This window comes from Oenanthe melanoleuca, chromosome Z (genome assembly GCF_029582105.1).
Source record: "Oenanthe melanoleuca isolate GR-GAL-2019-014 chromosome Z, OMel1.0, whole genome shotgun sequence".
NCBI lineage: Eukaryota > Metazoa > Chordata > Aves > Passeriformes > Muscicapidae > Oenanthe > Oenanthe melanoleuca.
Window position 1 is genome coordinate 24,520,630 of NC_079362.1, and position 27,076 is coordinate 24,547,705.

General features: G+C 58.3%; 2 protein-coding genes across 2 annotated transcripts; both read left to right on the forward strand.

The window, feature by feature from the left end:
• The first annotated feature begins 12,121 nt into the window (after positions 1-12,121).
• Positions 12,122-18,123, forward strand: LOC130264895 (maestro heat-like repeat-containing protein family member 7). The gene is made up of 15 exons (XM_056513518.1): positions 12,122-13,223; positions 13,354-13,418; positions 13,524-13,673; positions 13,857-14,005; positions 14,324-14,474; positions 14,702-14,889; positions 14,987-15,124; positions 15,386-15,500; positions 15,647-15,784; positions 15,999-16,175; positions 16,307-16,462; positions 16,608-16,709; positions 17,054-17,156; positions 17,420-17,476; positions 17,762-18,123. The coding sequence occupies exons 1-15, from the start codon at positions 13,106-13,108 to the stop codon at positions 17,959-17,961; spliced, it is 2,007 nt and encodes a 668-aa protein (XP_056369493.1). The 5' UTR covers positions 12,122-13,105; the 3' UTR covers positions 17,962-18,123.
• Positions 18,124-20,662: 2,539 nt separating this feature from the next.
• Positions 20,663-26,664, forward strand: LOC130264896 (maestro heat-like repeat-containing protein family member 7). The gene is made up of 15 exons (XM_056513519.1): positions 20,663-21,764; positions 21,895-21,959; positions 22,065-22,214; positions 22,398-22,546; positions 22,865-23,015; positions 23,243-23,430; positions 23,528-23,665; positions 23,927-24,041; positions 24,188-24,325; positions 24,540-24,716; positions 24,848-25,003; positions 25,149-25,250; positions 25,595-25,697; positions 25,961-26,017; positions 26,303-26,664. The coding sequence occupies exons 1-15, from the start codon at positions 21,647-21,649 to the stop codon at positions 26,500-26,502; spliced, it is 2,007 nt and encodes a 668-aa protein (XP_056369494.1). The 5' UTR covers positions 20,663-21,646; the 3' UTR covers positions 26,503-26,664.
• The last annotated feature ends 412 nt before the right edge of the window (positions 26,665-27,076 follow it).

The following is a 27,076-nucleotide window of genomic DNA, read 5'->3' on the forward strand; positions in this document are numbered from 1 at the left end:
TCCTGTTTGTTGTGTTGACACACGCCTGGCCAGCCCAGCTTTCCCTGGTGGAGAATAACAACAAGGGACAGCTCCCTCACACCCTGCAGGACACCATCAGCACCCAGCTTCATGAGTGACCAATTCTGCTGCGATGGAAGCTGCCCACCAAATCCTCACTGACTTCAGCAGCAGCAGCAGCAGCAGCTGTGCTTGCATCTCATCCCTAGGTCTGGGGCTGGGCTGGGAAAAGGACACCCACACACACAGCACATCGCCCCTGAAGGACATGACTTTGGAAACCACCACTTGCCACTGCCTCCTGCTGTTTGCAGTAGGGTCACACCAGCCTGTGGCACCAGGCAGCCCTCAATGCCACCTGGGACAGCAGATGACAGGCCCTGGCCTCCGAGACCAAACACAGGGGAACTCATCCTCCAGATTGAGCTTCCAGATTGAAAAGTCTGCAGGCAGCAGCCACCTCTAAGGGCAGACAAAGGAGGCTCTCCTGCACTTCAGCTGTGCCACGCAGCTACACAGCCCTGGGGAGCAGCTGCAAGCCCAGGGACAAGGAAAGGCACAGAACGAGGGACAAAGCCAGTCAAACACAGAGACTTTTCACGATTGCTGAGCCCCAGACGGTCCCCAGGTCCAGCAGGTGCCTTCCCTCGTTGGCCAGGCACTTCCCAGGTGGTTTCCTCTCCACTCTTCTGTAGAGCCAGCAGCCATGCCCAGCTTCTTCAGTTCCACTTCCAGAGTCTTGTACCTATTAGCCATGGCCATGTGGGAAGCAGGAGCAGCCACAGAGGAGACATGTCCACTGCACCAGGCAGGAACCAAAAGCCTCTATGTGCACAGCTGAAAGCCTGAATCTCCACAGCATATTTTGGCTGCCCTGATCTTCATTACCTTTTGGCTGGAAATGCAATTGCATTTTTTTCCTCATGCAGAAATCCACGACTGGGGAAAATCTGGCTAGTGGGCAGTGTTCCAGAGGCAGTGTAGGTTGTAGTTAGTAATAAAGGGAAGAGACATTTCCCAATTTTCCAAATTTCAAACCACACTAGAACACCCACAGAAGGGACTTTCCATCTTTGAGCAAGAGTAGCCAATTCAGAAATGAACATAGAGCAGTAAGGAAGGGAATCCCACAGCAGGCTTGGGGGTGTCTAGGACTTTTATTCTTAGCCTGGCTGTGAGCTGACATTGGAGAAGGTAATGCTGGAGTACTCCTAGTCGTCTCCTCTGCTTCCTGCATTACTTTGCTGCAGGGATGACAGCAATCAGGCTGTCAGAAGAGGCTGGAGAGAGGCTTTTCCAATTTGAGAAACGGATGCTGCCCAAAGGCAAAAAGAAACAAATGAAACCAATTTGAAAGAGACAAAGGAAAAAGGAACCATGATTTTCCAAAATGAACTTCTAACAGGGTCAAGCTGCATTCCTCTAGCACTCAAAAACACACAGACACAAGAGGCAGAGCACAGATCACTCAGCTCTGGCTTGCAGGAAGAGCAATGTCTGACTTGGCCTGTGCCCCTCTCCTGTGCTGGCTGGCATCTTCCTCCACAGCAGGCCCAGGCAAGGAAGTTGGCTGGGTTATCAGCTCCCTGTCTGCCTCAAAACCTGGCAGCAAACCTGCAGCAGTTCTCCTCTACCTGAGTGGGCCAGGCAGCACATGGCACCAATCCTGCTCAGCTGTCCCTGTTTGGCTGGCAGAAACCTCTAAGAGTGGGGCAGGAGGGACAAGCAGGCTGCCCTTGGATGCTCACAATCTGCCCAACCCTGCCCCACTTCCCACAGAGCAATCCAGAACAGCTTGGCAGGGACTGCTTCTGCTGTGCTCGTCAAGCCCCACTGCAGGCCTTCATCCTACAATACTTCAGTTCCTTTGCTACCAGGTAAACCTGAATACACCACCCAAGAGCAAAAGAGGGCCTCAGAAATGACCAGAAGGTGGGAGCTGTCCTCTGAGGAATGGCTGTGAGAATTGGGCTTGCTTAGCCTGCAGAAGGGCAACAAGCTCTGTGGAGACTTTTCAATATTTGAAAGGGCTTCTAAGGAAGATGGAGACACATCTATTAGCAGGGCCAACTGCAAGAGCAAAGGGGGGAATGGTCTAGCCAAAAGAGAGTCAATTCAAATTGGCTGTAAGGAAGAAACTCTTTACCAGGAGAGTGCTGAAACACTGGCACAGGTCATTGAAAAGCTGGGAGGTGCCCCACACTTGGCAACATTCAAGGACATGTTGGATGGGCTCTGAGCAACCTGATGTACTTCAAGATATCCTTGCCAGTGGCACAGGAAGAGGACTAAATCACCTTCAGGGTCCCTTCTAAACTCAACCAGTTTTGGCTCCTACTTGGTCTTCATTTGAAAAGCACCCAGAGCAGAGATCACTATGGGGGGCCCACCTGATGCCCTGGAGTTTGGCTGAGGAACAAAGCCTTACAGGGAACAGCTGTTTGGCCAGCAGCTTCTTTGCATGGTACCTGCAGAAGTTCCTGGGCAGAGCTTCGCCTGTCCACATCCATCTGCAGGCAGCAGCCCAGAAATTCAGACAAGCCAGAGGGTAGCTTGAGCTTGTGCAGATCTGGTGCCCCTCGCTTGCCTATCAGATATTTAGCCTGAAGGAAAAGGAAACACCAGAGTGCACGTGATCCTTCCATATCCTGAAATGCTCATTTAGACCCCATATTTTAACCTGCACTCTGCGGGGGACTCCTGGACTCTTTGAATCAGGGTGGACGCGAGGAACAAGACTCAGACGCTCTGTAAATGCTAAAAGCTACAGTTGCAGTTTATTATAAGGGAGTCTGCTAGGAGCTGCTCGGCACAGCCACGTGCAGATTAAAGAGATAAAAAGGGGGAGAGAAAGAGAGAAGAAGGAGGGTATAGAGAGAGAGTAAAGAAGGTAAAGAGGGGAAGAGAAGAGGAAAAGAAAAGAGAGAAGAGAGGAAGAAGAGGAGAGGAGTAATGGGTTAAAAGGATATTGGGGTAAAGGGAGAGGGAAAGGAGAGCAGAAGTGGGAGAAGAAGAGCAAGGAGTAAAGATAGGAAGAGAAAGAGAGAAGAGAAGAGAGTGACTTCCAGTTTGTAACACAATAAATCCACTTCCATCATGAATATTCTAATTCCTAAGAACCAATCTAATACAAAATACTAATTCTATAGCATTTACATACAGCCTATAGGAAATCTTACATTAGCATAGCATGTGACATTCTAAACTCTAAGATCTAATCTTTGGGTTCTGGTCAGTCTTTTGTGTCTTTTGGCCTTGCCCTCTGGCCAAAAGCATTGTTTAATTAAGAGTGGATTAGCTTCCATCCTATTGTGTTTATGGTAATTCAGTAACTAGGGCTTTCCTGTTCTACCTTCCCCAACAATTCCCAGAATCTGAGCATTCATATTTGCAAGATTCCTCAGTTTCATCTTCCCCAACAGCACTCTGCTGTGACAATTTCTTGCCTAGCAGACAGCAAGAGAAAAGCCTTTCCTCCCAAAAGAGAAAGGGCCTCAGTGCAGCCCCACCTATTCCAATCTTCAGCAAGTCTTGCCTTGGAAGTTTATGTGAGCCACAGGGACATTTTTACAAGTGGGTCTTGGTGGAACCAGTTCAAGCTGTGGGAACGGGATTTTGTCAAATGGTGATGGACCAGAAGGACACCGGTATCCGAGTATATTTGTACCTTACACTTTCCCTGGTTTTCCAAATATAAAGAGGCCTTCCTTTGACTATTTCTATTGCCACAATGCCAAGGGACCAGGTGTCCACCTTGGGGCCATATGGCTCTCCTCTCACAAGCTCGGGTGCCATCCAGCAAGTGGTCCCAACCATCGACCTCTGTTTATTCCGCTCAGGGATGAGCACAACATAGAGGCCAAAATCAGCTGAGGAGAAAACAAACTGCTTCAAGTAGGAAACCAAGGAAAAGAGCTCCTCATTCTGAGATTCTGAGGCTCAGAATGCAGTGCTGAATTGAGCTGCAAAAGCAGCTGTGCTCTTTTTTCTCAGGGCAGAAGCCAAAGACACGGGCAATTGTCCACTTAACAACCCCCCCACACCGTGGCTTTTCCCCATTTACCTGATGGTTTACACTGCACCCTTCTGGAACAGTCACTACTGATCTATGTTGGTTTTGAACCACTGAGCTCAAAATAGAAGGAACAGAGTTTCCTTAACTATTAAGCCCATTTCATATTCTTTTCTCCGTTTTTGGTCTGTATTTTTATTTTGAAGAATAGCTCAGTTTAAAAATGCAATGACTACAGCTGCCCATAAAAGTAGTTATGAGGAGCTGGCTTACCTTTTCTTTCTTCTTCCTCCACCATTACTTTCTCCACTCATGTGCTGTGAAGCCCTTCATAAAGACCTTGACAGAGAATCATAGAATGGTTTGAGTGGGAAAGGATATTAAAGGTCATCCAGTTTCAAACCCCTTGCCATGGGCAGAGACACCTCTCACTAGAACAGGTTGCTCAGAGCCCCATCCAGCCTGGCCTTGAACATTTCCAGGGATGAGGCTGCTCTCAATCTGCCCATTGCCAGCCTGTCTTGATACCTGGGGTTATCCCAACCCAGGTGCAGCACCTTGGTCTTGTTAATGTCATGAGATTCCCATGGGCACACTGCTTGAGCTTTTCCAGTTCAGGAGACCCCTATGCTCACATATGGCAGCAACAGCTGCTGAGGGGAGCCACAGGCTCCCCCAGCCTGGGCAGAGAGCATCTGCATCCAGCTCTCACAGGCCTCCTGTACAGCCCCAAACTTGGCCCTGCTGTGCCACTCACCTCCCACCCCAGAGTCCGCCCTCAAGGCATTGCAGCAGTTCAGTGTCTCCAAGGAGGGGCAGCAGCTCACACAAACCAACCCTCATCTGCCCGGGGTTCGATTGAGAGTGAAATAGATAAACCTAGAAAAATCTTGTGCTGTGGCACTTGTCTGGTTGGGTATTATGTGTTGCGTTGTTGAAGTGTTGTGTTGTTACTTACCGTTTGGTTTAGGCTGTTCTTCTTGAATCTGTACTCCCCAGTTTCAGTCCCTTGTGCTCCGAGTTGTACCCTCCCCCGCAATTCCTGTATCCTCAGTTTCCCCCCTTACCTTCTGTCGAACAAGGCCTCCACTACCTCCCACTTGCTCATCACACCGCTGACACCGCCCAATAAATACCAAATTGGAGGCTCCCGTGATGCTGAGCTCTAAGGCAGAAGTCTGATTAACAGTAAAAATTCCTAAAAGGAACGAGCAGGCACGAGATGTAATCTGCAAGAGACACAGTATATTTAGAGGACGCTATCATACGCGCAGATAGGTTCACCTTCCCGGAAACGCCTCATCATCACCTAAAGCAAAACGACAGGATGACCCTGTAGACTAGGGAGACCGGACTAGGTTTCCAGAACTTCAGCTATGGTTTGTGCCTGCGACGTTTGCAAAAGAAATGGTGGGTACGTCTTGCCGCTTCTCTTCAGCCTTATGGTGCGTACGCAGCCTGCGGGATTCCCGGTCGTAACTGCTGTAGTAAGGGTGTTTGAAAATAAAATTTGTGTTCGGGCGCGTGTTTAAAAGAAACACGTCGCAGGCAACCGAGGTCTCCGCGGCACCTCCTCAACAGGAACGGAAAGCAAGGTGTAAAACCTCGTGAATTGATTTAAGGACCCGTGAAACGGCTTGGACTGGAGGAGATTAGTGTAATTTACGGCTATTTATGTAGACGGTGCGGAAATTAAACCCCACTGCCACCCATCCACTGCTGCCCTTTCACCCTGGGCGCTGTCCCCCACCGCCGCCGCTGCGGCCGGGCCCGCTCTGGCCGGGCTCCCGCCCCTGCAGGCGCCTGGACACACCGTGTTCCACATGGGCACCGCCGGCCAGAGCCGCCCGCACTCGGGGACGCGTGTCCGCGGCGGGGCTGTGCCTGCCGGCTCCCCGCAGCCTGTCACAAGCGGCCTTTCCCTCGCAGGAGCCCGCTGCCGGGGGATGGCGGGGGCAGCCCGGGGGGTGTTGGTGCTGCAGCGCTGCCCTCTTGCCTGCAGGGCTCCTCTGGGGCTGGGCATGGATGGGGCTGCCATGGAACTGGCTCAGTCCGCCGTGGGACAGCCCCAGTTTGTCCTCACACAGACCTGCTTGTGTCCCCATGTGCACAGAGACCCAGCACAGCCCTTTGTAGCCCAGTGGTGCCTGAGCACAAAGCTTTTGTCAAGTGGCTTGTGTCTCACTGAAGTGCTGGCCACAGAGCTGAGAAAGGCTCCTCTCTTGGAGCACCAGTGAGAGCAGCCTGCTCCACTTCCCACCCTGTTCCCTAGCATTCAGGGACGAATCCTTTTGGTATCAACACTTCGCCAGAGGGGAGAAACAGCCTCCCCAGGGGTGTAGTAGAGTCCCAGCACCGGGCACAATCATGTTCGCGGCTGGCTGGCTGCTGGATAATCTCTTCCAGGCTGCCTTTCCCAAATGAGGGCTGGATGAGGTCACCTTCCAAGGTCCCTTCCCACCAGGGCTGTTCCAGGATCCTATGATGATTGCATTTCTAGACTGCGAATAATGGTTCTTGCCCCTTAACTGTCAGTGGTCTGGGGACTCGTGTGTGGAAATGAGCCCCTGCCTGTGGCAAGAGATGATGCAGGGCAGCTGTGTTTCTGGGCACACCCTGGGCAGATGCCACCTGTGTGCACTGAAAGGGGGATGCTGAGATGGGCTTTGTCCTTGGGGCCAGCATGGGCTGTGGGGTGACAGTGTGCAAGGCGGGGCTGGAAAGCTTGCACAGTGTTTTGCTCTGGTTAGGTGAAATGGGGCTGTTGGAGATGTCAGCCTGGCTCACACTGTAACCTCGCTGCTCTCCCTCACCCTCACCCTGCCATGTTTTGACTGAGGCAGAGACATGAGACAGTGAGACCTAGTGGTCCATACCCAGGCACACCTAATCTCCCAGCACAAAGGAGGAACAGATAAACATCTCTGCAGGCTATCTGTCTTTAATCAAGATGTATTTCCGACACTAAGGAAGCCTTATAGCGAGAATGCCGAATTCCTAAAGTGTTAGCACGATCGTGGGACGTAGTCACTGACACGTGGAAGAGGAAAGTAGGAAGCAAATTGGTGAAGATGGTGCCTCATTCTTGTAAGGAAAATTAATCCACAACCACCAGAGGTTTCTGTCCAAAAAGGAAACAGAGAAGTCCTTCTTGCTTTATTCGAATAAAGGGAGAGGCCGTGGGGAATTCCCCTGGGATCTCTCAAATTTTTGGAGCATGCAGCCTCCCTTTTTATCCTAATTTCCTGGCCGCTTTTCCCTCTCTCTTTCCCCATTGGCTGAGGTACTTGAGAGGTACAGGCTTCCCAGAAAGCCTGAGATTCCCCTCTAATGTATAACTCTTCCTTTTAATTTTTAATTCTTAATGGAATTCATAGTTTTCCCCCCCTGTTGCTTCTCTCACCTTCTGTTATCTAATTTCATTTACCAGCAAACATACAGTTTGTTTGTAAAGGCAAATCTCTTTTCCTATTCATCAATCTGTGTAATCCTTCTCATTGTTTCTTTCATCTCTAGGTGCTAACTTTATCTACCATCCAATCTACAGTTTGATTGTAAAGACAAATATAACATTCCTCTCATTCTCCAGAGCTGTTTTCAAGTGACAGCTGTCCAGCATAACAGGTTGGGGGGCAGGCTGCCTTACCTTTCCAAGGCTGTAGGCTGCTGGACCTGGAGCTCTACCCTTGCCAGCAGGATTGGTTTTAATTCGCAACGTGTACGCAGGAGCCTTTGCAGACATCCGTATCCACCTTGTCAAATGCCGCAGGACCTGCCTGCAAGAGAAGCGATGGGGGAGCTTGGTGGGTACAGGAGGCAGTGGGGATTCTTGCTAGGTGCCTACAAGAACTGTGCTGCTTTAGGTGGCTGGCCAGAGAAGCAATGTGGGAGATCTTGGACCCTGGGAAGGAGGGTTCCTTGGGAAGAGAGGAAGATTTCCCAGAGGATGTAGGAGATTAGTTCCGTTGGTGACAGTGAGTTGCTGGGGATGGAAAAGTGAGTTCCTGTGCCCTGGGCTGCCGTGCCAACTCTGGCTCTCTGCAGGCCTCTCGGAAAACACTGCTTATTGCAGTGAGCTTCCTCAAGAGGAGGGATCTGGAATATCTGGTGCTGACGGATCAGATGTGGAGGTTTGGGGAGTGCTTGGTAAGGACAGCCTGCAAGCCCCAGCCCCAGCCTGGAGAAGCCCCTGCCCACGGTGCCCAGTCTGTGGGGCTGGCAGCTGTGGCCCCTGCCCAGTGCTGCACCCAGGGGCACCGGCCTGCGCCCCACACGCTGCTCCCTTCCCCGGGCTGCCCAGGCGGGCTCTTCTCCAGGCTCCTGTGGCCCCAGAGCAGGAGCTGATGGAGCCCCGACCCAGCCGGGCTCTGCTGCGGGGCAGCACCACGCCTTGCCGGGCCCTCTGCTCTCCTCGGGGCTGTGCGGGCAGGGCAGCCCGGGGCCAAGGGGCAGAGCCCGCCCCGACCCTTCCCTCCCGCCGCTCTCCGCAGCTGGCACAGGACAGGGACCGAGCGGCCGAGCACCTGCGGCAGGCCCTGCCGTACCTGCGGAGCCCACAGGAGCCCCTGCGAGAGGCGGCCGTCCGCTTCCTGGGTGAGCACACGGCCGGCTCCCTCCCCGCCCCGCCGCAGCTCGGCCCCAGCCCCGGCAGCTGCTGCCATCCGGGCCGGGGCCGTGGAGCCCCGCCTGGCCTCGGGGCTGCTGCCGCCCTGTGCCAGCCGTGCCCTTGGGCGGCAGCGTGCGGCGAGGGCCCGGGCTGAGCCCTGCAGGGGAAGGAGGTGCGGCGGCCACAGGGCTGGCAGCGCCGCTGTGGGGCAGCCGTGCCGCTGGGGCCGTGACGGGCTCTGTGTTGCCAGGGCTGGCCGGGCGGTTCCTGAGAGAGCAGCAGCGAGAGTTGCAGCTCATGAGCAGGGGTGAGTGAGGCCGGCGGGCTGGCAGCGGGGGCTGGCGCTGGCAGCTGCGTTCCCTGCCCCGGCTGCGGAGGGCTCTGCTCCCTGCGCGCACCAGGGGCGGCGTGGGCAGAGCACAGAGACCTTTCAGGGGCCTGTGCGAGGGAGAGTCGGGGCCAGCACCTTCCAGCTGCTCCTTGCTGTCTCCTGCTGCCTCCAGGCCGTGGCAAGAGCTGGGGGGCATGGACGGGTCAGGAGGGTCTCCCCAGGTCCCCGCAGATGCAGGCTCTGACTGTGCCTCTGTTTGTCTCTCTTCCAGCCCTTCAGGACATGGCAGATGACATCAGCCCTGCCATCTCATGCCTGGCACTTCAAACTCTGTACATAAACATGGCTGTACAGAGCATTCCCTCCTCCCGACTCGACAGATTGAGAGATGGATTTCGCCGGCTCTGGAAGTCACGGCCTTCCCTGGGTGGCCGTGGCCGGTTCTCCTGCTGGAGTGCTGTGGAGAACTGATGTGGGAGGGTGCATCTGATGGGGCCACCTGAGCCTGCAGGGAAAACCACTCCTCTTCATGTACTTTATATCAGCCTACTGTAAATAATTTAGTAAATTAGTAAATTCTTAGATTAGTTAATTAGGAATTAGTAAGATTAATAAACTTCTGTTGTTACACACAGAGGTCCAGGAGCTTTCTTTTGGTGCCCAAAGTCTTCAGGCCATTGGGGAAGAGGGGAAAAAGGGTCCTTGTGCTCGGCAAGTGGCCAAGGGAAAGTGGCCCAAAGCCCCTTGACCTTTGGTGGTTCTGCCGAAGCCTTAAGGCTTCCAACAGAGCGGCTGGGCCGAGGCTGGAGCTGCGGCGGGGATCCCTGAGAGCCTGGTCCCTGGAGATGGCCAGCAAGGGACAGTGGGAGGCACGAAGGGATGCGGTGCTGCCAAAGCCTGCCAGGATAAGGCAGTGGGAAGGCGTGAGGGGGATGTGTGTGGCGGTGGGTGGCTGGAGGCTGTGATGGGACAGGAGGGCTTGTGTGGATGGCTTGGTGGGAAGCCCTGAGGAATTGGGTGGCAGAGGCCATGAGCAGTCCCCAGCCTGCCACCTTCCTCCTGCCACCCAGCTGCTCTGGCGCTTCCCCGACGTGTCTCCGGGGCCTGCGGCAGACGCCCTGGAGGCCTGGCCTCAGCAGGACGGTGGGGACACCCTGGGGTGCCCATGCTGGTTTGCACTGGGACAAGGAGGGACAAGGAGGCTGAGCAGGCCCTGCCGGAGCACAGCCCCTGGCTGCTGCTGGTGAGGCGCAGTGGGCAGAGGCCAGGGAGATGCATCACCTGGCGCTCAGAGGCCTCATGGTGCTCAGCAGGGACCCCTCGATGGTGAGGAGGAGGCAGCAGCTGAAGCTGTGCTGGCGGTGTGTTGGAAGTCAGCCTGGCTGAGACACAAAATCAGCCAGATTTCACCAAGAAAGAGCCAGGCCTTGAGTTCAAGCCCTGCAAAGCATTTGTTAATCTGGGTCAAACCTAACTGTTCCTCCCACAGTCCTTAGTGTTTATGCTAATTGGTTCAAGTTCTCTTCCCCTAGTGGTTACTCGTTCTCATTATATGGTAATAGCTCTAGAAAGTTCTCCCCGAGGAGATATATTGTCACACCCCTCCTTGTTTCGGGTCCTCGGAGTTTATCTCAATACAGCATTCGGTTTCTAGGCATCGCCCCTCTTTTATTTTCCATTTGAGTTCTTTAGTTTTGGTCCTCTGTTATTCCCACCCCTTTCTTTTGACCATTCAAACCCTCAATACTCTGAATCCAAATGTTTCATTGCAGCCATACCCACCAGCGTGTGGGGCTGGGGAAAGCAGCCTTGGGCTTGGCTGGGCTTTGGGAGCTGTGGCAGCTGCTCCCAGCTCTCCTGCGTTGCTGTCCAGCTGCCCGAGTGCTTCAGGAGAGGCTGAGACCCACCCTGACCCTGTGCTCAGGGCCCACAGTGCTGCTGCTGTCATGACAGGGATGATGTCTCCTGCAGCTGGCCTGCACAGTCGCTGCTGTCAATGCAGTTCTGCACACCAGAAAAATCAGCAGGGTGTGCACAGGAACAGCAGCTCCCAAAAGGCCTGTACCTCCTCGGGAAGGCATCCACACCAGCCAGGATGCGGAAAGAGAGGATGCTATGGGCACAGTTTTACATAGCTTGGCAAAAGGTGCTGGGAAAGTGGTCCCCATGGCTTTCTCTTGCCTTGCCAGCCTCACAGCCACGCTTGGCAGCTGCAGCTGCAGCCTGTCCCCCTGACTGACTTCAGTGGCCGTGCTTGAGGGCAGACTCGCCTGCCACACCCGGCTGTCCCAAGGCAGCAGCGTTGGTGCCATCGTTACAAACACTGATGGGACACGAGCCCTGGGCTGCAGCTGCTGACACTCTCCTCCATTCAGGCACCTCAAAAAAGGCAGCGCGAGCTTCTAAACTCAACACGGAGAACCTCCTCAGAAAGAAGGAAGAATCAGCAGATGCTGAAGGAAAGCAGGACTCGAGTGGTTGAGGTTGAGGGATGGAGGGAAGGAAGTACTTTGCTGTCTGCTGAACTGATGGCCAAGGTCACAAGCTCAGGCTCTGCTGAGAGGATTCCGCTCTGGTCATGTTGGAGGCTGTTCCCTACCAATGCATGGCCCTCCCTTGTTCCCGGATCAGGTCTCCTGGAGCCATAGGAACAAGTGTGGTCAGTGTCCAAGGAAGAGCAGAAAGTGGCAGGATATGTTTGCTTCCAGCGCCTGTCTTGGCTGTTCCCTCATGGTGCTGGCAGCATCATCAGAGACACAGAACAGCTTGTCTCATGCCTGAGTTATCCCTTTCTTCTGCACTTGCCCAGGTTCCTCGCCGGTTCACCAGGGAAAATCACTGTGAGTGCCTGTCCATTCCCTTGCCCAGCACAGAGCCAGATGTGTTTGGACATGAGCTGCTGGCCACAGGCAGACAGGCAGCAACCTGGAGCACTGGGCATCAAATGCCGGATGCCATCAGAAACCAAGAAAACCTCACAGAAGGACAGAAGAAAACTTGACAGGATCTCTGTAAGAATCTCATTGTGCTGGGAAAGTCAACAGTGGATGGGGTTTTTGTGCTGCAGAGAATGACTTCTAAGCAAAAATCATTCCAGGAGGGAGCTCAAGCTTCTACCTTCTGAAACAGAACCGGTGTTGCCACCAATTGCTCCAGGTGCTCCTGTCAACAGGCACCTGCAGAAAGGAGCACAGACACCAATGCACGTGGGCTTTGGCTGTCCTCTGGCACAGAAGTTCCCTGGGGGCACAGGTTTCTGTGGCAGGAGTAGGCACCTGCACAGGCAGGGCTTGGGGGTGGCAGGTCTCCTTTGGAAGGGACTTTGCCACACCTCTTGATTTCAGTGCTGCCCAGGCCCCAGGGCTCCGAACACCATTCATGCCCTTGGCCATACGTCCCATGTCTGTGTCACAGCCCTGCGTGCGTGACGGCCACCCAGCACCGGGTCATGTCTCAAAGAGGCCCTGGCAGCTTCTCTGGAAGGCCCCAGTGCCCTTCCTGCTGCAGCTGCATCGGCAACCGTGGGGGCTCCTTCTGCTGCCCTGAGCAGGCAGAGCAGAGGAGCATCTGCTTGTTGTTTGAGCCGCTCCTCAAGTTCCTCTTGGGCTGTCCTTGACACTCGGGGAACATCTTCCTTCCAAGCTGGGGCAGTTTGGGGGGTGGGGATGTCCCCAGGGCACGTGGGGGTGTGTTCTAGGGCTCTTTGTGACACAGAGCACCGTGGTCACCGTGGGATGGAACAGAACACGGCGTACAAGGGTGGCCCTTTGTGACACGCGGTGACATAGGTGCTGGCGGCGACACGGCCACGCCACAGTGCTCGGTGCACGCGTCGGGACAGGACGGAGAGAGCGGTGCTGTGAGGAGCCCCCGCACAGCCAGCTCGTTCCTTGCTGACCCGGAGCTTTCCCAAAGTGTTTCCTGTGCAGGTGACCTCGAGGCCAGACTGCGGGACTCGGCGAGCTGGAGCATTTCCAAAGCGTCTGCCGTCCCTGCGGCCGCTGCCCTCGAGGACAGACTGCAGGACTTACTGTCCTTCAGCCTTCCCAAGGCTTCTCTGTTGCAGCTGTGCTTTCAAGGCACAACTGCAGCACTTGATCTTTTGAGTTTTTCCCAGGCATTTCTTCTGCAGGCCATCCTAACTCCTAACAGAGACATGGAGCAGACACCCCCCAGGGTGCCCAAGCTGGCCTGGGTGAAGGAGGAGGAGGAGGCTGCAGCTACCTCAGCACAGCAGCCTGGAGAGCTGGAGCAGCTCCAGCTGCTGCAGGAGGGTGAGTGCCAGAGCTGGGCCACAGGGCTGGTGCATCCCACGGCTCTCCCTGCCTGGGAATGCAGGGCTGGGCCCTGCTCTCCGGCCTCTCCCGCAGCCCCTCAGCCCTGGCTGCGCTCGCTCTGTGCCAGGTGCAGCCATGGACTGGACACAAGAGCAGGACCCTGCCCGTGGCCGCTTCCGCAGAGCAGCGCAGGTACTGCAGCCATCCCCACCTGGGCTGGGCCTGCTGTCACTGCTCAGCCCAGCACCGTGCCTGGAGCACTCCATGGATTCTCCCTCTCTTCCTGCCCTTCTGCAGATGATCTGTGAATTCATCGTGCGCGTTTGGCGGGAAGAGACCACCGGTGTGGGCACTGGGCCTTCGGCAAACTTTCACCTCTTCAGTGCTGAGACCAGTGCTGCCATGCTGGATTTGCTTGTGGAGAAGGGTGTCTCCAATCCAAAGCAAGTAAGCAGCCTGTGGCCAGGGCTTGATCACCCCAGGAACTGTGTGGCGCCTCAAGCCGGCTCTGCTGGCTTCCCTCAGCCTCTGAGGCCCAGCCCAATGTGGTGGGAAGGCCAGCACTTCTCAGGGGAAGCTGGGGAAGTTGCTGCTCTGGCAGGTCTCCAGGTCTCCCCACACCTTCTGCAGGTGCCAGCCATGGTGAGGTACATCCACAAGTGGCTCACGGCCAATGAGTCTGCTGGGCACAGGCTGGACAAGGCCCTGCTGGAGCTGACCAAGGAATACCCCTATGATGTGATCATGACTCTCTTGCGCTGGGCCCCATCGGGTGACAGGTACCTTGGGCAGCCCCACCTGCCTTGAGGGCTTAGGGTTCATCCCCCATTACCCTGCAGAGCCTGTCCCTGCTGAGTGCCACACAGGGGCACAGCTCCAAGCCCCTGCGGCCCCTCCGTTTGCAGTGCTGCCATGTCAGCCCCTGAGCGTGCTGCCACGCTCCCTCCCTACGGGGCTGCACCCCCGTGAGCTGGCTGGGCGTTGCTGGCCAGGGCCAGTGGGCAGAGGCAGGGCTGATGGCCAGTGCAGGTCCCTGCAGCAGCCCAGGCCACGGTGCTGTGGCCGAGACCCCCTGACACAGAGCTCTGACCCCACAGAGCTGCTGCGGCCATGTGGGGGGTGATCCTGACCTCCACGGGGACTGCGGAGCCGGCGCTGCAGATCCTCATCACTGTGCTGAGCGCCTGGCCAGTGGACACCTCTGTGTACACCTCTGATGGGGACAGCACAGGAGTCTTTGCTCTGGCTGTGAGTTCCTGCAACTGACCTCTGCTTGCCCCTAGGCCACCTCTTGAGCAGCCAGCTCTCTGTCCTCCCCACAACTGCATCTGCCTGCCTCAGGCACTGCGCTGAACCTGGGGCACCAGCCTCGCTGCTCCCACAGTGTCTCCCCCGGCCTCTCCTTCGCATGCTCAGGCCCTGCACATGGATGTCTTGGCACCTACTCTTGTCTCTGGGTGCTTTATTTCTTGTAGGCAACCGTGACACTGTGGAGTGTCTTCAACTGGACGTGGTGCCCACCTATAATGTTGGAGTGCTCCCCCTCTCTCTTTCTGCGTCTGCTCTTCCAAGCTTTCATCAGCACACTGTATACACCAGAGGTGGTTGATACCTTCTGGAAGGAATGCCAGGAGCAACTCGGCCTTGCCACCAACCCCCAAAGGTGCTCCATCCCAGTCCCGCCAGTCTCCCCATCTCTCCCATACCCTAAGGCAGGAGTCAGGGCTGCCAGTGTGACCTGGGCTTTTCTCTGCACACAGGTTTGCAGTGCAGACTCTGAAGGTGCTGCTCTGCCGAGTGCAGTGTGAGCATGTGGTGTTGGCCATGGAGCGCAAGGGTGGCTGGGACACGCTGCTCTATGCTGGCACCCACCACTATGCAGTGGGTCTGCTGGCCAGGTGAGACCCCCTTCTCCACGCTGCCGCTGCCATTTGTGCCCAGGCTGCCCCACACAGTTCCTGTGGCCATGGGTGAGAGGGCCTTGTCACGAAGAGAATGAAGAGCAGACTGGAAAATGATGCCAGTGGAGGGTGCCCGGGAACAGCCGCCTCCCAAAGAGCCCATGGGGTGCTTGGGAACAGACCAGGCCTCTGGGAGTCAGCCCTGGGAGAGCTTTGCCTGCCTGGCTCAGGGGCAATGGTGTCTTTTCCCCCCACCAGGGAGATGCACGGTGTCTCTGTGTATTGGCATCACTACATCATGTCCTACCTCTTGGAGCTCCTCAGCCAAGGCATTTCAGACTGGGAACTGCCTGCCATGGCGTTCCTTGTGGAGGTGAGTCCCATGGCCAGCACTGCACCGCTGAGCTGACTCCCACCCCTCTGCCCTCTCACAGCCGCAGCTGCCTGGAATGGCGCAGCCCTGTGCAGTTCTGAGCTCCTGCCAGCTGGGCACCCCGGTCACTGCTTTGTGCCTTCCAGCTCCTGGAGTTCGTAGACTTCAGTAAATGGGCTGACGGCATCCTGGAGATCATGCCAAGGCACCTGCAGAGCGAGTCCAAGGAGATGCAGCGCCTGGCGCTCAGAGGCCTCGTGGTGCTCAGCAGGGACCCCTCGATGGTGAGGAGGAGGCAGCGGCTGAAGCTGTGCTGGCAGCGTGGCCCTGGGGAAAGCAACCCCTTGAGCTTAGCTGGGCTTCGGGAGCCGTGGCAGCTGCTCCCAGCTCTCCTGCGTTGCTGTCCAGCTGCCCGAGTGCTCCAGGACAGGCCTGCGGCCCCTGGGCTCCATGGCAGGAGCAGCAGCATGGGGTTGCCCAGCCTTGTGTTCCATGCAGAACAAAAGAATGCACACCCTGACTGAACGCCTTGTGGACCTGCTGCGGGATGCAGATGAAGAAATTGTTGAGACGAGTGCCGTCGTGCTCAGCGCTCTGCTGCTGCACAGAGACCTCGCCATACCCAGCCCCATCGCCCTGCGGCTGGCTGCAGCGCTCTGGCCACTCCTGGACAACGTAAGGCTCTGTGTCCCCAGCCACGGCCAGTGGGAGCTGCCCCCAAGTGTGGTGTCCCATGGATTTCTGGGCCTGTGCACAGAGGGGCCTGGAGCAGCTGATGTGGAGGGCTTTTGCTTCCTTTCCAACAGGACAAATGCCAAGTGCAGCTGCTCTCCATTCGCCTCTTCCAAGAGGTGATGAGGTTGGTGGAGGCAAAGGGGAAAAAGGCCCTGAAGATGCTTGTGAGCAAGAGCCTGCTCCCGCTCTTCTTCAACTGCAACAACGAGAACGTGCGCGTGGCAGAGGTGAGGACTCCTGGCCGCTGGTGTCCCCATGCTCAGCTGTCTCCCTGCACCCTGGCACCTCATGGGCTCCAGTCTCCTCGTGGCCTTGGCACAGGGAGGCAGCTCCTGTGCCCTGGGCTGCCGTGCCATCCCTGGCTCTCTGCAGGCCTCTCGGGAAACGCTACTTGCTGCAGTGAGCTTCCTCAAGAGGAGGGATCTGGAGCATCTGGTGCTGACGGATCAGATGTGGAGGTTTGGGGAGTGCTTGGTAAGGACAGCCTGCAAGCCCCAGCCCCAGCCTGGAGGAGCCCCTGCCCACGGTGCCCAGTCTGTGGGGCTGGCAGCTGTGGCCCCTGCCCAGTGCTGCACCCAGGGGCACCGGCCTGCGCCCCACACGCTGCTCCCTTCCCCGGGCTGCCCAGGCGGGCTCTTCTCCAGGCTCCTGTGGCCCCAGGGCAGCAGCTGATGGAGCCCAGACCCAGCCGGGCTCTGCTGCGGGGCAGCACCGCGCCTTGCCGGGCCCTCTGCTCTCCTCGGGGCTGTGCTGGCAGGGCAGCCCGGGGCCAAGGGGCAGAGCCCGCCCCGACCCTTCCCTCCCGCCGCTCTCCGCAGCTGGCACAGGACAGGGACCGAGCGGCCGAGCACCTGCGGCAGGCCCTGCCGTACCTGCGGAGCCCACAGGAGCCCCTGCGAGAGGCGGCCGTCCGCTTCCTGGGTGAGCACACGGCCGGCTCCCTCCCCGCCCCGCCGCAGCTCGGCCCCAGCCCCGGCAGCTGCTGCCATCCGGGCCGGGGCCGTGGAGCCCCGCCTGGCCTCGGGGCTGCTGCCGCCCTGTGCCAGCCGTGCCCTTGGGCGGCAGCGTGCGGCGAGGGCCCGGGCTGAGCCCTGCAGGGGAAGGAGGTGCGGCGGCCACAGGGCTGGCAGCGCCGCTGTGGGGCAGCCGTGCCGCTGGGGCCGTGACGGGCTCTGTGTTGCCAGGGCTGGCCGGGCGGTTCCTGAGAGAGCAGCAGCGAGAGTTGCAGCTCATGAGCAGGGGTGAGTGAGGCCGGCGGGCTGGCAGCGGGGGCTGGCGCTGGCAGCTGCGTTCCCTGCCCCGGCTGCGGAGGGCTCTGCTCCCTGCGCGCACCAGGGGCGGCGTGGGCAGAGCACAGAGACCTTTCAGGGGCCTGTGCGAGGGAGAGTCGGGGCCAGCACCTTCCAGCTGCTCCTTGCTGTCTCCTGCTGCCTCCAGGCCGTGGCAAGAGCTGGGGGGCATGGACGGGTCAGGAGGGTCTCCCCAGATGCAGGCTCTGACTGTGCCTCTGTTTGTCTCTCTTCCAGCCCTTCAGGACATGGCAGATGACATCAGCCCTGCCATCTCATGCCTGGCACTTCAAACTCTGTACATAAACATGGCTGTACAGAGCATTCCCTCCTCCCGACTCGACAGATTGAGAGATGGATTTCGCCGGCTCTGGAAGTCACGGCCTTCCCTGGGTGGCCGTGGCCGGTTCTCTTGCTGGAGTGCTGTGGAGAACTGATGTGGGAGGGTGCATCTGCTGGGGCCACCTGAGCCTGCAGGAAAAACCTCTACTCTTCATGTAATTTAATTTAGCCTAATGTAAATAGTTTGGTAAATTAGTAAATTCTTAGATTAGATAAATAGGAATTAGTAAGTTTAATAAACTGCTGTTGTTACACACAGAGGTCCAGGAGCTTTCTTTTGGTGCCCAAAGTCTTCAGGCCATTGGGGAAGAGGGGAAAAAGGGTCCTTGTGCTCGGCAAGTGGCCAAGGGAAAGTGGCCCAAAGCCCCTTGACCTTTGGTGGTTCTGCCGAAGCCTTAAGGCTTCCAACAGAGCGGCTGGGCTGAGGCTGGAGCTGCGGAGGGGATCCCTGAGAGCCTGGTCCCTGGAGATGGCCAGCACGGGACAGTGGGAGGCGTGAAGGGATGCGGTGCTGCCAAAGCCTGCCAGGATAAGGCAGTGGGAAGGCGTGAGGGGGATGTGTGTGGCGGTGGGTGGCTGGAGGCTGTGATGGGACAGGAGGGCTTGTGTGGATGGCTTGGTGGGAAGCCCTGAGGAATTGGGTGGCAGAGGCCATGAGCAGTCCCCAGCCTGCCACCTTCCTCCTGCCACCCAGCTGCTCTGGCGCTTCCCCGACGTGTCTCCGGGGCCTGCGGCAGACGCCCTGGAGGCCTGGCCTCAGCAGGACGGTGGGGACACCCTGGGGTGCCCATGCTGGTTTGCACTGGGACAAGGAGGGACAAGGAGGCTGAGCAGGCCCTGCCGGAGCACAGCCCCTGGCTGCTGCTGGTGAGGCGCAGTGGGCAGAGGCCAGGGAGATGCATCACCTGGCGCTCAGAGGCCTCATGGTGCTCAGCAGGGACCCCTCGATGGTGAGGAGGAGGCAGCAGCTGAAGCTGTGCTGGCGGTGTGTTGGAAGTCAGCCTGGCTGAGACACAAAATCAGCCAGATTTCACCAAGAAAGAGCCAGGCCTTGAGTTCAAGCCCTGCAAAGCATTTGTTAATCTGGGTCAAACCTAACTGTTCCTCCCACAGTCCTTAGTGTTTATGCTAATTGGTTCAAGTTCTCTTCCCCTAGTGGTTACTCGTTCTCATTATATGGTAATAGCTCTAGAAAGTTCTCCCCGAGGAGATATATTGTCACACCCCTCCTTGTTTCGGGTCCTCGGAGTTTATCTCAATACAGCATTCGGTTTCTAGGCATCGCCCCTCTTTTATTTTCCATTTGAGTTCTTTAGTTTTGGTCCTCTGTTATTCCCACCCCTTTCTTTTGACCATTCAAACCCTCAATACTCTGAATCCAAATGTTTCATTGCAGCCATACCCACCAGCGTGTGGGGCTGGGGAAAGCAGCCTTGGGCTTGGCTGGGCTTTGGGAGCTGTGGCAGCTGCTCCCAGCTCTCCTGCGTTGCTGTCCAGCTGCCCGAGTGCTTCAGGAGAGGCTGAGACCCACCCTGACCCTGTGCTCAGGGCCCACAGTGCTGCTGCTGTCATGACAGGGATGATGTCTCCTGCAGCTGGCCTGCACAGTCGCTGCTGTCAATGCAGTTCTGCACACCAGAAAAATCAGCAGGGTGTGCACAGGAACAGCAGCTCCCAAAAGGCCTGTACCTCCTCGGGAAGGCATCCACACCAGCCAGGATGCGGAAAGAGAGGATGCTATGGGCACAGTTTTACATAGCTTGGCAAAAGGTGCTGGGAAAGTGGTCCCCATGGCTTTCTCTTGCCTTGCCAGCCTCACAGCCACGCTTGGCAGCTGCAGCTGCAGCCTGTCCCCCTGACTGACTTCAGTGGCCGTGCTTGAGGGCAGACTCGCCTGCCACACCCGGCTGTCCCAAGGCAGCAGCGTTGGTGCCATCGTTACAAACACTGATGGGACACGAGCCCTGGGCTGCAGCTGCTGACACTCTCCTCCATTCAGGCACCTCAAAAAAGGCAGCGCGAGCTTCTAAACTCAACACGGAGAACCTCCTCAGAAAGAAGGAAGAATCAGCAGATGCTGAAGGAAAGCAGGACTCGAGTGGTTGAGGTTGAGGGATGGAGGGAAGGAAGTACTTTGCTGTCTGCTGAACTGATGGCCAAGGTCACAAGCTCAGGCTCTGCTGAGAGGATTCCGCTCTGGTCATGTTGGAGGCTGTTCCCTACCAATGCATGGCCCTCCCTTGTTCCCGGATCAGGTCTCCTGGAGCCATAGGAACAAGTGTGGTCAGTGTCCAAGGAAGAGCAGAAAGTGGCAGGATATGTTTGCTTCCAGCGCCTGTCTTGGCTGTTCCCTCATGGTGCTGGCAGCATCATCAGAGACACAGAACAGCTTGTCTCATGCCTGAGTTATCCCTTTCTTCTGCACTTGCCCAGGTTCCTCGCCGGTTCACCAGGGAAAATCACTGTGAGTGCCTGTCCATTCCCTTGCCCAGCACAGAGCCAGATGTGTTTGGACATGAGCTGCTGGCCACAGGCAGACAGGCAGCAACCTGGAGCACTGGGCATCAAATGCCGGATGCCATCAGAAACCAAGAAAACCTCACAGAAGGACAGAAGAAAACTTGACAGGATCTCTGTAAGAATCTCATTGTGCTGGGAAAGTCAACAGTGGATGGGGTTTTTGTGCTGCAGAGAATGACTTCTAAGCAAAAATCATTCCAGGAGGGAGCTCAAGCTTCTACCTTCTGAAACAGAACCGGTGTTGCCACCAATTGCTCCAGGTGCTCCTGTCAACAGGCACCTGCAGAAAGGAGCACAGACACCAATGCACGTGGGCTTTGGCTGTCCTCTGGCACAGAAGTTCCCTGGGGGCACAGGTTTCTGTGGCAGGAGTAGGCACCTGCACAGGCAGGGCTTGGGGGTGGCAGGTCTCCTTTGGAAGGGACTTTGCCACACCTCTTGATTTCAGTGCTGCCCAGGCCCCAGGGCTCCGAACACCATTCATGCCCTTGGCCATACGTCCCATGTCTGTGTCACAGCCCTGCGTGCGTGACGGCCACCCAGCACCGGGTCATGTCTCAAAGAGGCCCTGGCAGCTTCTCTGGAAGGCCCCAGTGCCCTTCCTGCTGCAGCTGCATCGGCAACCGTGGGGGCTCCTTCTGCTGCCCTGAGCAGGCAGAGCAGAGGAGCATCTGCTTGTTGTTTGAGCCGCTCCTCAAGTTCCTCTTGGGCTGTCCTTGACACTCGGGGAACATCTTCCTTCCAAGCTGGGGCAGTTTGGGGGGTGGGGATGTCCCCAGGGCACGTGGGGGTGTGTTCTAGGGCTCTTTGTGACACAGAGCACCGTGGTCACCGTGGGATGGAACAGAACACGGCGTACAAGGGTGGCCCTTTGTGACACGCGGTGACATAGGTGCTGGCGGCGACACGGCCACGCCACAGTGCTCGGTGCACGCGTCGGGACAGGACGGAGAGAGCGGTGCTGTGAGGAGCCCCCGCACAGCCAGCTCGTTCCTTGCTGACCCGGAGCTTTCCCAAAGTGTTTCCTGTGCAGGTGACCTCGAGGCCAGACTGCGGGACTCGGCGAGCTGGAGCATTTCCAAAGCGTCTGCCGTCCCTGCGGCCGCTGCCCTCGAGGACAGACTGCAGGACTTACTGTCCTTCAGCCTTCCCAAGGCTTCTCTGTTGCAGCTGTGCTTTCAAGGCACAACTGCAGCACTTGATCTTTTGAGTTTTTCCCAGGCATTTCTTCTGCAGGCCATCCTAACTCCTAACAGAGACATGGAGCAGACACCCCCCAGGGTGCCCAAGCTGGCCTGGGTGAAGGAGGAGGAGGAGGCTGCAGCTACCTCAGCACAGCAGCCTGGAGAGCTGGAGCAGCTCCAGCTGCTGCAGGAGGGTGAGTGCCAGAGCTGGGCCACAGGGCTGGTGCATCCCACGGCTCTCCCTGCCTGGGAATGCAGGGCTGGGCCCTGCTCTCCGGCCTCTCCCGCAGCCCCTCAGCCCTGGCTGCGCTCGCTCTGTGCCAGGTGCAGCCATGGACTGGACACAAGAGCAGGACCCTGCCCGTGGCCGCTTCCGCAGAGCAGCGCAGGTACTGCAGCCATCCCCACCTGGGCTGGGCCTGCTGTCACTGCTCAGCCCAGCACCGTGCCTGGAGCACTCCATGGATTCTCCCTCTCTTCCTGCCCTTCTGCAGATGATCTGTGAATTCATCGTGCGCGTTTGGCGGGAAGAGACCACCGGTGTGGGCACTGGGCCTTCGGCAAACTTTCACCTCTTCAGTGCTGAGACCAGTGCTGCCATGCTGGATTTGCTTGTGGAGAAGGGTGTCTCCAATCCAAAGCAAGTAAGCAGCCTGTGGCCAGGGCTTGATCACCCCAGGAACTGTGTGGCGCCTCAAGCCGGCTCTGCTGGCTTCCCTCAGCCTCTGAGGCCCAGCCCAATGTGGTGGGAAGGCCAGCACTTCTCAGGGGAAGCTGGGGAAGTTGCTGCTCTGGCAGGTCTCCAGGTCTCCCCACACCTTCTGCAGGTGCCAGCCATGGTGAGGTACATCCACAAGTGGCTCACGGCCAATGAGTCTGCTGGGCACAGGCTGGACAAGGCCCTGCTGGAGCTGACCAAGGAATACCCCTATGATGTGATCATGACTCTCTTGCGCTGGGCCCCATCGGGTGACAGGTACCTTGGGCAGCCCCACCTGCCTTGAGGGCTTAGGGTTCATCCCCCATTACCCTGCAGAGCCTGTCCCTGCTGAGTGCCACACAGGGGCACAGCTCCAAGCCCCTGCGGCCCCTCCGTTTGCAGTGCTGCCATGTCAGCCCCTGAGCGTGCTGCCACGCTCCCTCCCTACGGGGCTGCACCCCCGTGAGCTGGCTGGGCGTTGCTGGCCAGGGCCAGTGGGCAGAGGCAGGGCTGATGGCCAGTGCAGGTCCCTGCAGCAGCCCAGGCCACGGTGCTGTGGCCGAGACCCCCTGACACAGAGCTCTGACCCCACAGAGCTGCTGCGGCCATGTGGGGGGTGATCCTGACCTCCACGGGGACTGCGGAGCCGGCGCTGCAGATCCTCATCACTGTGCTGAGCGCCTGGCCAGTGGACACCTCTGTGTACACCTCTGATGGGGACAGCACAGGAGTCTTTGCTCTGGCTGTGAGTTCCTGCAACTGACCTCTGCTTGCCCCTAGGCCACCTCTTGAGCAGCCAGCTCTCTGTCCTCCCCACAACTGCATCTGCCTGCCTCAGGCACTGCGCTGAACCTGGGGCACCAGCCTCGCTGCTCCCACAGTGTCTCCCCCGGCCTCTCCTTCGCATGCTCAGGCCCTGCACATGGATGTCTTGGCACCTACTCTTGTCTCTGGGTGCTTTATTTCTTGTAGGCAACCGTGACACTGTGGAGTGTCTTCAACTGGACGTGGTGCCCACCTATAATGTTGGAGTGCTCCCCCTCTCTCTTTCTGCGTCTGCTCTTCCAAGCTTTCATCAGCACACTGTATACACCAGAGGTGGTTGATACCTTCTGGAAGGAATGCCAGGAGCAACTCGGCCTTGCCACCAACCCCCAAAGGTGCTCCATCCCAGTCCCGCCAGTCTCCCCATCTCTCCCATACCCTAAGGCAGGAGTCAGGGCTGCCAGTGTGACCTGGGCTTTTCTCTGCACACAGGTTTGCAGTGCAGACTCTGAAGGTGCTGCTCTGCCGAGTGCAGTGTGAGCATGTGGTGTTGGCCATGGAGCGCAAGGGTGGCTGGGACACGCTGCTCTATGCTGGCACCCACCACTATGCAGTGGGTCTGCTGGCCAGGTGAGACCCCCTTCTCCACGCTGCCGCTGCCATTTGTGCCCAGGCTGCCCCACACAGTTCCTGTGGCCATGGGTGAGAGGGCCTTGTCACGAAGAGAATGAAGAGCAGACTGGAAAATGATGCCAGTGGAGGGTGCCCGGGAACAGCCGCCTCCCAAAGAGCCCATGGGGTGCTTGGGAACAGACCAGGCCTCTGGGAGTCAGCCCTGGGAGAGCTTTGCCTGCCTGGCTCAGGGGCAATGGTGTCTTTTCCCCCCACCAGGGAGATGCACGGTGTCTCTGTGTATTGGCATCACTACATCATGTCCTACCTCTTGGAGCTCCTCAGCCAAGGCATTTCAGACTGGGAACTGCCTGCCATGGCGTTCCTTGTGGAGGTGAGTCCCATGGCCAGCACTGCACCGCTGAGCTGACTCCCACCCCTCTGCCCTCTCACAGCCGCAGCTGCCTGGAATGGCGCAGCCCTGTGCAGTTCTGAGCTCCTGCCAGCTGGGCACCCCGGTCACTGCTTTGTGCCTTCCAGCTCCTGGAGTTCGTAGACTTCAGTAAATGGGCTGACGGCATCCTGGAGATCATGCCAAGGCACCTGCAGAGCGAGTCCAAGGAGATGCAGCGCCTGGCGCTCAGAGGCCTCGTGGTGCTCAGCAGGGACCCCTCGATGGTGAGGAGGAGGCAGCGGCTGAAGCTGTGCTGGCAGCGTGGCCCTGGGGAAAGCAACCCCTTGAGCTTAGCTGGGCTTCGGGAGCCGTGGCAGCTGCTCCCAGCTCTCCTGCGTTGCTGTCCAGCTGCCCGAGTGCTCCAGGACAGGCCTGCGGCCCCTGGGCTCCATGGCAGGAGCAGCAGCATGGGGTTGCCCAGCCTTGTGTTCCATGCAGAACAAAAGAATGCACACCCTGACTGAACGCCTTGTGGACCTGCTGCGGGATGCAGATGAAGAAATTGTTGAGACGAGTGCCGTCGTGCTCAGCGCTCTGCTGCTGCACAGAGACCTCGCCATACCCAGCCCCATCGCCCTGCGGCTGGCTGCAGCGCTCTGGCCACTCCTGGACAACGTAAGGCTCTGTGTCCCCAGCCACGGCCAGTGGGAGCTGCCCCCAAGTGTGGTGTCCCATGGATTTCTGGGCCTGTGCACAGAGGGGCCTGGAGCAGCTGATGTGGAGGGCTTTTGCTTCCTTTCCAACAGGACAAATGCCAAGTGCAGCTGCTCTCCATTCGCCTCTTCCAAGAGGTGATGAGGTTGGTGGAGGCAAAGGGGAAAAAGGCCCTGAAGATGCTTGTGAGCAAGAGCCTGCTCCCGCTCTTCTTCAACTGCAACAACGAGAACGTGCGCGTGGCAGAGGTGAGGACTCCTGGCCGCTGGTGTCCCCATGCTCAGCTGTCTCCCTGCACCCTGGCACCTCATGGGCTCCAGTCTCCTCGTGGCCTTGGCACAGGGAGGCAGCTCCTGTGCCCTGGGCTGCCGTGCCATCCCTGGCTCTCTGCAGGCCTCTCGGGAAACGCTACTTGCTGCAGTGAGCTTCCTCAAGAGGAGGGATCTGGAGCATCTGGTGCTGACGGATCAGATGTGGAGGTTTGGGGAGTGCTTGGTAAGGACAGCCTGCAAGCCCCAGCCCCAGCCTGGAGGAGCCCCTGCCCACGGTGCCCAGTCTGTGGGGCTGGCAGCTGTGGCCCCTGCCCAGTGCTGCACCCAGGGGCACCGGCCTGCGCCCCACACGCTGCTCCCTTCCCCGGGCTGCCCAGGCGGGCTCTTCTCCAGGCTCCTGTGGCCCCAGGGCAGCAGCTGATGGAGCCCAGACCCAGCCGGGCTCTGCTGCGGGGCAGCACCGCGCCTTGCCGGGCCCTCTGCTCTCCTCGGGGCTGTGCTGGCAGGGCAGCCCGGGGCCAAGGGGCAGAGCCCGCCCCGACCCTTCCCTCCCGCCGCTCTCCGCAGCTGGCACAGGACAGGGACCGAGCGGCCGAGCACCTGCGGCAGGCCCTGCCGTACCTGCGGAGCCCACAGGAGCCCCTGCGAGAGGCGGCCGTCCGCTTCCTGGGTGAGCACACGGCCGGCTCCCTCCCCGCCCCGCCGCAGCTCGGCCCCAGCCCCGGCAGCTGCTGCCATCCGGGCCGGGGCCGTGGAGCCCCGCCTGGCCTCGGGGCTGCTGCCGCCCTGTGCCAGCCGTGCCCTTGGGCGGCAGCGTGCGGCGAGGGCCCGGGCTGAGCCCTGCAGGGGAAGGAGGTGCGGCGGCCACAGGGCTGGCAGCGCCGCTGTGGGGCAGCCGTGCCGCTGGGGCCGTGACGGGCTCTGTGTTGCCAGGGCTGGCCGGGCGGTTCCTGAGAGAGCAGCAGCGAGAGTTGCAGCTCATGAGCAGGGGTGAGTGAGGCCGGCGGGCTGGCAGCGGGGGCTGGCGCTGGCAGCTGCGTTCCCTGCCCCGGCTGCGGAGGGCTCTGCTCCCTGCGCGCACCAGGGGCGGCGTGGGCAGAGCACAGAGACCTTTCAGGGGCCTGTGCGAGGGAGAGTCGGGGCCAGCACCTTCCAGCTGCTCCTTGCTGTCTCCTGCTGCCTCCAGGCCGTGGCAAGAGCTGGGGGGCATGGACGGGTCAGGAGGGTCTCCCCAGATGCAGGCTCTGACTGTGCCTCTGTTTGTCTCTCTTCCAGCCCTTCAGGACATGGCAGATGACATCAGCCCTGCCATCTCATGCCTGGCACTTCAAACTCTGTACATAAACATGGCTGTACAGAGCATTCCCTCCTCCCGACTCGACAGATTGAGAGATGGATTTCGCCGGCTCTGGAAGTCACGGCCTTCCCTGGGTGGCCGTGGCCGGTTCTCTTGCTGGAGTGCTGTGGAGAACTGATGTGGGAGGGTGCATCTGCTGGGGCCACCTGAGCCTGCAGGAAAAACCTCTACTCTTCATGTAATTTAATTTAGCCTAATGTAAATAGTTTGGTAAATTAGTAAATTCTTAGATTAGATAAATAGGAATTAGTAAGTTTAATAAACTGCTGTTGTTACACACAGAGGTCCAGGAGCTTTCTTTTGGTGCCCAAAGTCTTCAGGCCATTGGGGAAGAGGGGAAAAAGGGTCCTTGTGCTCGGCAAGTGGCCAAGGGAAAGTGGCCCAAAGCCCCTTGACCTTTGGTGGTTCTGCCGAAGCCTTAAGGCTTCCAACAGAGCGGCTGGGCTGAGGCTGGAGCTGCGGAGGGGATCCCTGAGAGCCTGGTCCCTGGAGATGGCCAGCACGGGACAGTGGGAGGCGTGAAGGGATGCGGTGCTGCCAAAGCCTGCCAGGATAAGGCAGTGGGAAGGCGTGAGAGGGATGTGTGTGGCGGTGGGTGGCTGGAGGCTGTGATGGGACAGGAGGGCTTGTGTGGATGGCTTGGTGGGAAGCCCTGAGGAATTGGGTGGCAGAGGCCATGAGCAGTCCCCAGC